The following is a 10,643-nucleotide window of genomic DNA, read 5'->3' on the forward strand; positions in this document are numbered from 1 at the left end:
CGTCGATACCACAAGTCAACACTTAGGAGTTGGCAAAATACCCTCGACTGGTGGCGTAACTCTATCCAAGAGATTGAGGTGAGAGTCAGTATCGGGAGATCATACTGGAGAAAAGTATTCCAAGCAAGGAAGAAGAAAAAGAGTTAAAAGTTCAGACACAATAGCCTCATCCTGCAACATTCCCAAACTTTTCCGCGAGATGCCAACTTTTTGAGAAGCATAGGCCAATTTCTTATAAGAAAAGATCAGACTTAAAATCCTAAATGAGTCACCAACATGTAAAACCGTATTATTCAAACGCCAACCACGTTGCAAAGGGGGAAGTGTTCTGGACAGACTAACTATCATGCTTTGAATTTGAGAAGGCTTAGGCTTCGCCCCAAAGTACTCCACTCATGAATACCTGCCAGATCTCTATGCAACCATAGACGTAAGGTCGAAGAGTAGCATCATCGACGTATGCAATTAGTTTGTCCGCCAGACTTTGCCACGTGTCACTAGTACAGGTAATAAATAGCAAAGATCCAACAACACTACCTTATGGGACATCTGAAATGGTCATGCCATCAACATAAACTCTTTGGGTTTTATCTATTAAAAATTTATCTGGAATATTAATAAAAGACGCACCAAATCACAATCATCTTAAGTTGCAGATAAGTGATTCCTGATTCACAGGGTCAAAGGCGACACTAGAATTTAAAGGGATTTTGTGCGCCCTCATCAAGAGCACTCTGCAAGGTGGTGGATATTGACAAGAGTGCATCACAAGTACCGAGGCCTTTACGAAGCCCAAACTGTAATGCTGGTGGCAGGTTATCATCTTCAACAAACCTACAAAGGTCAGATCCCCACAACATTAATAATAACCGGATTATTGAGACAGTCAACGCCGCCTCTAACGCCCTGCATTTGCCACCCATAACGGGTGACCATGACTTAGGCTACATCTATGGGAATGTTAAGACCCATAAGCAAGGGAACCCCCTTCGCCCCATAATCAGCCAGATCCCCGCCCCTACGTACCTGTTGGCCAAGAAACTCAACACCATCTTAACCCCGTACGTCCCAGATAGGCACAGCTTGAAGTCGTCGGCCGAGTTCTTGGAAGCCCTAAGAGCAACGCCCCCCGGAGGATGCATCGCTTCGATGGATGTAGAGTCCCTCTTTACCAACGTCCCCGTAGACGAGACCATACAAATGATCTTGGACAGAGTTTACAGGGACCCCGCCACTCTATCCTTAAACATCCCAGAGCATGCCCTTCGAGCCCTGCTGGAAATCTGTACTAAGAAGGCCCCTTTTGCTGATCACCGCAACTATATGTACACCCAGATCGACGACGTGGCGATGGGATCTCCCCTTGGGGTCCTTTTCGCCAATTTCTATATGGGCACCGTCGAAGAGAGGGTCTTCCAGAATTCCAACAAACCGAGGATGTACGTGCGCTACATTGATGACACCTTTGTCTGCGCCGACTCCCAGGATGAGATAGAGCAGCTGCGACGTGCATTCCACGACCACAGCTGCCTCACGTTCACGATTGAACATTGCAAAGACCGCCGCCTCACCTTCCTTGACGTTCTCGTCGAACAGCGAGATTCCGAATTCAGCACGAAGGTGTACACGAAGCCGACGAACCTGGGTATGTGCATGAACGGTGAGAGCGAGTGCCCTGAGAGGTATAAGCGCTCCACCATCAGCGCCTTCGTCAGGAGGGCCCTCTCACACTGCTCCTCCTGGAATGACACACACAGTGAGTTGGAGCGCGCCACCCAGGTCCTCATCGACAACGGACACACCAATCGTGCTGTTGATGAATCTATAAGGAAAAATATGGAAGCCTGGTACCACCAGGAACCCCGCCCCGATGTTGCAGAGCCCATCAAGCTGTTCTACAAGGGACACTTCCACCGGAGGTACAAGGAGGACGAACAAGCCCTCAAAAAGATCATCGACGAAAACGTCAGCCCCGCCGACCCAGACAAAAATATCAAGTTAATTATCTATTATAAAAGGAAGAAGACGAGCAGCCTGGTGATGAGAAACAACCCTTCGGCGCCCCTGCAGGATCCCTTGAAGAAGACGAGTGTGGTCTACCGTTACACATGCCCCGTCCGAGGATGCCTCGGCAAATACGTCTGTATGACCTCCATGCGTTTCTCCAAGTGAAAAGTCTCCTGCCTACGCTCAAGAAGGAGCCATCTTCAACCACGCCAGGACTGCTCATAACAAACGGATAAAGAGAAATGATATTATTCCTAATATCGAAATAATAGACCAGACAACGGATCCCCGACGTCTGCGCCTCTTAGAAGCCCTCCATATAGGCAAGGAGAAACCAAATCTTAACATCACCCAAGAAACGTTTCTCCTTCCCACCGCCGCCCGGAGAGCAGCGAACGACCCCCGACAATACCAGATAATCAGGAGCCCCCACGGGATGACAGGATTCCTGCTACGGACGGAATTCCTGTCGTTCATCCCCAGGCACACTACTGTGGCGCTCGCACGAGAGAATCCCCGAGACCTTCGAGGCGAGATCCACTACTACGGGCTGCTCTGTGAGCAAGAGCCCGTGCTGGCATAAAGCCAGCTTAATCTTAAACAACAACAACGAGATCCACGACTTCGTCCAAGACCGGCCCGACCAATGAGAATGCAACTCTAGGTCCGAGCCGCTATAAATACCGCCCCACAGACTTCCTTGCTTGACCTGGACCTGATATCCTGTTCCAATAAAAGATTACCTTCAGCATTTATGATTTTTGAAAATTCCCAATATGAATATTGGTCCGTTACTCAGAAACATCGCTGAGCCTGAGAAGCGAATTGTAAGGAAAATAGAAAAAACAATATATAAAATCAACTCGCTTAATTCTGCCATTCTTTTTAACAGAATAATAATAATTATTATCATTATTATTATCATCATAAGTGTTGTTGTTGTTGTTGTCGTTGTGTTCTTGTGTAACAACCCTCTGACTATGGACCCAGCCCCTTCCTGACAATTTCAGAGAACAATCATTCTCTGCTCAAAGTACCATCAAAAGAACAATCCACCTCACATGTACGTATTCCCTCTACCTAAAGAAATGGATATAAGACTGATTAGATGTATCCTGAACTATTCATAGAATAGGAATTATCAATGGGAAACGTGAGCCATGAAACAAACGTATTGTACTCTATATTTACCGAAATCGCATGACGTTTGCGGCAGAACTGACATTCAGTAGATCAGAGGCTATTCATTTTGATACCTGGCGAGCAATAGATGAGGTAATAATGATTCTGACTCCATAATATGCGGACCCCATCAATATCCGAAGACATGAAGAAGACGGAGAACCACCGAATTATGAAATGTGGTCATGTTTCCAAGTCCTTTCTATTTCGGTAAAGAGAAAGGTTTTCATTCAAATACCGAATGCAACTGTCCTTTCCTCAATTGCAGTAGAATATGCAACCTGAAAACCGTAACATTATTGATCCTTGTGTTAGAGATATTCATGTAGATATGTACCCGAAGTATTAGTAGACAAAGCTATGATGAATAATAACAGACTGTGAGTTTGTGTAAATAAAGGGACAAAATAAACCAGTACGTTTATCATATTATTAATATAAAACGTTTAACAGAGTATAAATTCAAAGCGAAGGCCATGGGCACATGCTTTGAATTAGGTATAAAAACGGCTGTGATTTTTTAAAATCACAAATAAAAAAAGATAACGATGCATCGAGCGAACTAAGCTAAAAAAAAAAAAAAGTGATTTTATTGGCGCAGGCTTTGCTTGCAGAAGTAAGCTTAACCTGAAAGTTTTTATTTTAGTTTCTGCCACAGTTTAGAAAATAATCAGTTGTTAGCAGGACCAGAATTCCTCGAGCTCATGGCATTACAAAGTCAGTAAAACACACACATGTTCGCGCCTCCAAGGTGCTAAAATAAGGCTGACTCCCCCACACATCACTTGCCGAATTCCTTGAGAATGAAGGATTCTGTGCTTGTTCGTCGTCTTTCTGCCTGAAATATACAGCAGTCAAGCTTTGCTCCTCTTATAAAGAATTATTCTTTCTTTTCTTTTCTTTTTTTCTTTTTTTGAGGGGTTGGGAGCTTAAACTATATATATGCATATAAACGTTACCCAGAATACTTCCGACTCAACGAAGACTTCCTGATACAATCGAAAACAGCTTTCATTTGACGAGCTTTATTTATCTTCCTGCTTGGTGCTTGTTGTTTTGTTTTCGCACTAAGATTAAGGAAGGTTTGTGCTACCTCGCGCCATTGCCCCATGAGCATTCCTTGGGAGCTACTCCAATCTAAAGGGAATTTGAAGTATTGAAGACGAATGATTTGTGATGGGTTCTGGACCAGGTTTAAAAGCTTCCTGTGCCGCTTTCTCTGAGGAAAAAGTTTGCAGTACAGAAGTTCGACTTGCAGTGCAAATGTTTTCCGTGCAACTGGTTTTCTAGTTGCATTCCATTTCAAAACACTTTATACGTCTACTTTAAGGGTAAGCTAAAATTCAGAAAAGAAATCAAAAGAAATGACAATACAACAAAATTGCAATTGACTGGCCACAATCACGACTCAGAGCAGAGCAGCAATAATTCTATATTCTTACTCAGTGCTTTTGCAATGTACGGGGCTTTCTTCACAGCCTACAGATCAAAGCTGTTATGTATTTTGACAAGAATTTGCATGACTGATACCGTAATACTTTGCATGAGTCTTCCACGTCAACCTTACAGATATTTTTCTGCTATAGTTTCGTCAGTGAAGTAAAGAAATACTATTTCCAGTTTTGATCTTTTTAAGCAGTTGGAAAGGGCAGAACACCAAGTTCACACAGACTCAGGTCAAATACTTTTTAAATTTTTGCCCCTGAGAACAAGTAAGCAGATTTTAAAAGAATAGTTCTTAGTTGTAATTTACTTGAGCATATTTTTTAAAAAATGTCAAGTATATGTCTCTTGTGATGCAGAAACTTCCAAAGCTCTCGATATCATAAAACTCTTCGGGTTACGCATCGGCTGTGACGCTTCGTTCCCGAATGGCAGGAAGGAAGGTACTGCAGTAAAGATGAAGGATAAAAAGCTCAGTTACTCTACGCAGGAATTCCGTCAACCAGAGGAGGACCATTATTTCGGAAATACTGGGGTTTGTTGAGTGGGTTATGACGACGGAATGTGCGTGCGCGTTTGAGTGAGCGAGAGACAGAAGACTGCTTTCTGTTCTTAAATCTGCTCTATTTATCATTTTCCGTAGGTGGGGATATTGATCAGTTCGTGGTCGTGACATTTCGTTAACGTCGAGTGGGTTTCGTTCTGCAGTTCTGTTGAAATATTCATGTCAAACCTGCAAGATCTTTTGTGACATTCCGAGAGGCCAGGTCTTTCACCCAAAACAAACGCGAGACTTTTATATCCAAAAGTCTGCTGTTTACTGCATTTCGCCAATAACCGGAAAAAACTAACAAGAACTAGACGTTACGGTAGCCAAACCTGCCTAAGGAAGGCATAGCATACACACACACAGTGTTTGCTGCCAACTGATCAGTGAGCAAGTACGCGCCGTAGTGTAAGCACAAGACGAATCACGTGTTCCCCGAGTCCCTCTCATCGTGGCTGTCAATCGAGTTGATTTACCCAAAGCTCTCCAAGTTCCAGCTCAGTGAAAACTTTTGTTGAGCGTTCCATCTTTTCTCTTTTTTTCCAAAAAATAATTGATGACATGGACTGCAGGTCACCGCAACATTGCTTTGTAACGATAAAGTTCATCTCTTTGACGGATGCGTTTTGAAACAGGAGTCGCGCGCACGTTATCGAATTTGTCAAATATAGTTCAAATCTCTCACCTCGTACAGCTCTTGCAATATGAATCAGCAAACAGCGACTCCTGAGACTTGTAACGAACTTTCGATAGACGTCGATGTTCCACCACAATCGTTGCATCAACCAGAAAAGGAGTCAAATTTCGACAGGGCTCATCTAACAACGGTTCATGCAGGTAATGTGTAATGTGCTTATTTTAAGTGCAAGTATTTTTGAGGGAGTTGGGGTAGCTGGTTGAAGAAGTTTATTCGTATGATTTTACCGAACGTTTAAAACATTTTCTTCACATAAGAAAATGTGCTCGAGTTACTTCGCTGACAAAGAAAAGTGGGTTCTTTCTTTTCAATCACATTTCCTAGAATTTAATTGTGCCTCCGAACAAGGAAAGCTGTTTTACCGTTTTTTCTGAAAAGGGTACGAATGGTAACCTAGTTTCAACGGCGAGCTTAATAGCATCCGGTCACGCAATCCTAGCAGAATTAAGTACAACGCTTTTAGGTTTGTCAAATAACCTGACTTTAATTATATACATTCACTGCGACTGTTAGATTCCTGAAACGACGCTTTTTCAGAGGTGTAGGTACTTCATATTGACTGATGACAGTTTTCATTCACAATGACATTGTTTTGATGGAAATTGAATCGAACTGAAACTTTGATGGGTGACATATTTCCTCCAATCTCTCGAGACAGTCATCGGGTCTGCAAAAGACTGACCTACTAAGTGCTGGAGTAAAGACCGAGAGAGCACCATTACGCTAAGTGGGACTGATCGTCTATTGCAATCCCAGAGAGCAAAAGCAAACAAAAAAATAGACGAGTCCTGTTCCATGGCGTGTCCATGTCGTATTGGAATTCGAAATGCGGTATGTACTGCGACACGAAGGTTGTTGCTTCACCGTAGGGGGCTAGTGCTGTTGGTGCACCTCATGCGGTGCAATTGAGGTATCACTCAAAGTACTTTGCAGAGTCACTTCGGCCCCTAGTTGCAACTCCTTTAATTCCTTTTACTGTACCTCCATTCATATTCTCTTATTTTCATCTTACTTCTCCTCCCCCCCTCCTCTCCTACCAATTGATTCATAGTGCAACTGTGAAGTTTTCCTCCTGTTACACCTTTCAAGCCTTTTCACTGTCCATTTCCGTTTCAGCGCTGAATGACCTTAGTTGCCCAGGAAGTTGGCATGTGTGTGTTGCCTAAAATTTATAAATCAATCAATCAGTTTCATACATGAAACATCTCGTATGCGGTTCTCTCTCTCTCTCTCTCTCTCTCTCTCTCTCTCTCTCTCTCTCGTACTGTACAGCTATGCTCTTAATTGATAAAACACGATTGCATAGGATTTCGTTCAAAATTCATGAACTGGCAACCTAGCATGCGCCATATTTATATAGCCATAAGGTAAAGAGTGCTAGCTGTGATTTCACAAACTTGTCGACATGTATGAAATTGGAAAGTTAAAAAAAATAAAATAAAATAAAAAGTGCAAAACTACTTGGCAACCACGTTGAGTCTGAGATTTTGGACGATACAAAAAGAATCTTGTCACCTCAGATTTGAGAAGAGCTGTATTCATATTTTCAGAAATAAAAATAAATTTATTTAATTTTGTAACTGCGTCCTGCTTCAGTACATTATTAGCATTTTTTTTATTCAGATTCAAACCTTCCTGACTGTTGAAAAACGTATGTCAAAAATATAAGTTTAAAATGAATTAGGTCCTTTTCCTTGGCCACGCATTATAATTACAATTGCAAGATTAATCGAATAAAATGAAATATATATACTATTACCTTGAAAACTTTTCAACCATCAAAAAAACAAAGCATAAAAGGAGATGGAAGAAGTGCAGAGACAATTTCAGCTTTCACTTCAATCAGCCCTTATATACCAAGTAGACAATTTTGCTGAAAGCTTCATAAAGAAACGAAGAAGGGCGGTCTGATTGGATATGATAACTATATAGGCATCGGTTGTAATGCATCATACTTCTTTTTAATAACCTGGTGAAGGAAACTGATAAAAAGCTTAGAAATGAACAAGATGGTTTTAGCAAAGACAAGATCAAATATTTGTTCCAAGACATCGTGAAACTTTGTATGGAATGTTTTTCTATTACAAGAATGAATTAGACATCCTTCACAGACCAATATTTTGGGAAGTCTTGCTTCCCTACAGCATTCCCGTTAAGCATGGAAAGCTTTGACATTATCAGTGAACGAAGTAGATACTAAATGTTGATAAGGTCTTGTTGAGTGAATTTGCACTAGATTATGGGATTCGGAAGGGTGATGTCATTTCACCTTTGCTATTTGCCATTGTCATATATTGTATAATGACAAAAGCGGTCACAGATTAAAGAGAAGACTTAAAATTTGCAGATAATACTGTTTTAATTAGCAAAAAAACTACATGATTAATAAAACTTGCCTGATACAATTCATCATATATCTAGAGAGAAGGAGCTCAGTATAAATTTAAGAAAAAGAAACAATATGGACAGTTTGCACGAAGCTATGAAATATATAGCATTAGTTAGAGAAAGGACGAATGATGTAGAATTTTCCAGATACTATGAATAATGATGCCCAGTCCAGGTTCTTTGAGCTGGAATTCAGGGAAGGACTAAAAACGGCAAATCAAATAATGGCCAGCAAGAATAATATTAGGAATCAGATAGGAGGATTTGCGCGCTAAACTAAGGTTATATATAGGTCGAGTGCGATCTATATCGTTCAACGGACAGGAATAAAGCTTCAATAAGATATTATTATTATTATCATTATTTCAGTAGGTGAAACCTATTCACATGGAATAGCACACAGGAGGTATTGACTTGAAATTCAAGCTTCTAAAGAATGTTGGTTTCAACTTCCCACCGCGGACCCACCACTGCAAAACAGAGCCCGTCATTCTTCTTCGCCCTGATGGGGAGACGCGAACCCCCGACATCTGAGTGGCAACCCACAACACTAACTACTATACCAGCGGACAAGCTGATAGAGTTGGAGGTGATACAGTACGGGAAATGACGAATAACGCAGGTTTCGTGTGTAGGCGAGATAAAGATGAAAGGGGGATGAGCAGGACATGTCTCCCTTTGGGAGATGAGCGCGTGGCAGTACCAGCTGGGCGATAATGGCCACCCAAAAAGCTGGAAGACCTCGAATTGCTTGGATGAGAAGTATGAGGAGGAACACTTGTTGAGATGACTGACGATTTACATAAGATAAATCACAGCAAACACAGTAATTGCGAAGTACTTACGAGGTCCTTTGCGTGTGCGAAAAAATCACACACAACACACACACACACACCACAGCACACATATATAATATACATATATATATAATATATATAATATGTGTATATATAATATATATATATATTATATATTATATATATATTATACATTATATATTACTTATATATATATATAATTAAGTATATATCATATATAAATTAGATATACATTATTTATGTAATTATTATATATATATAATTTTATATTTATTTTATGTTATATATTTATGTATTTATATATTTATATATTAATTAATATATATATATTGTATTTAATATATTTATACAATATATATAACATATATATTTTATTTATATTGTAATTATATTAATAGTTAATTATATTTATTATATTAAATAAATAATATATACTACATATATTATTTATATTTAATGATATAATATTATACTTCTGTAATAATTATGTATAAAATCTAATCTATTATATATATACTATATATTATATTAATATATATATATATTATAATGTATATATCATATATATAATGAAAATTCATACTGCCCAAAATTTAGCGGAAGGCATTAGTACTCTAAAACTAACTAACATCGAGAATATTTGAATAATAAATCCATCACTTTTCTGGTAAATCTCATTGTGTGTTGAAGTACAGAAGTTCTGGAAAGTGGCTGACATGAACTCTTCATTTTGACCTTTTAGTGGACCGCGACAGATTGGGTCCTATTCCTACTGACTGATTCCCAGGTGAGTGTCAGAACACGAAAACTGACTTTTCAGAATTCTCAGACCAAGCACGAACGGTGTCAGCGAGAGATTGGTGCACTGCGGTCTTGGAGCAAAAAAATATATATATATATCTATATGTTATTGATACCCATTTCCTTTTATATAAAGGCATTCTGCTCTTCTATTTTTTCATTTGTTAATTTCCTTTTGTGTTTTTGATTATCTTTTAAACTCTTACCACTGTATATATATATATATAATATATATATATATATATATATATATATATATATATATATATATATATAGTTATATATATATATATATATAATATATATATATTATATATATATATATATATATATATATATATATATATATATATATATAAATATATATATATGCATATATATATATATACGTATATTATATGCCCGAATATCATGCGATTAAGAACTGGATTCCACACAGCTGTTCCGTGTTACGTTAAAGTAACTTTAGCCCTTATCATCAAAGACCAAGAGAAAATAAATTAGATCCTAATGGTTTTAGGATCTAACTTCCTGATAATATTGATAAGCATTATCAATATTGTTTTCACGAATTTAATCGCTGTCTGCCTTGATTCTCAAAGACCATTCATGGAATCGCTGTATGAAATAAATAAACAATATCGGCGATCCTTAGATATTCTTAGACTTGTCTCTAGTCGATGGAATTAATTTCTCCATATAATGTTATTCGGGTCCCATAATAAGCTGTAGGTCCCTTTGCTTATATAACCAATTGGCT

At 39.0% G+C, this 10,643-nt stretch overlaps 1 protein-coding gene across 2 annotated transcripts in view; it reads left to right on the forward strand.

The window, feature by feature from the left end:
• The first annotated feature begins 5,542 nt into the window (after positions 1 to 5,542).
• LOC135224569 (battenin-like) overlaps positions 5,543 to 10,643 on the forward strand; it is a 75,185-nt gene continuing 70,084 nt past the window's right edge. Inside the window, exon 1 of one of the 2 annotated variants that reach the window (XM_064263685.1) lies at positions 5,543 to 6,016. In XM_064263685.1, coding sequence (XP_064119755.1) covers positions 5,884 to 6,016 — 133 coding nt within the window. In that variant the 5' untranslated portion in view covers positions 5,543 to 5,883. The remainder of the gene's footprint in view (positions 6,017 to 10,643) is intronic. The other variant, XM_064263684.1, reaches the window with a different exon arrangement.

The sequence above is a fragment of the Macrobrachium nipponense genome, chromosome 12 (assembly GCF_015104395.2).
Source record: "Macrobrachium nipponense isolate FS-2020 chromosome 12, ASM1510439v2, whole genome shotgun sequence".
Taxonomy (NCBI): domain Eukaryota; kingdom Metazoa; phylum Arthropoda; class Malacostraca; order Decapoda; family Palaemonidae; genus Macrobrachium; species Macrobrachium nipponense.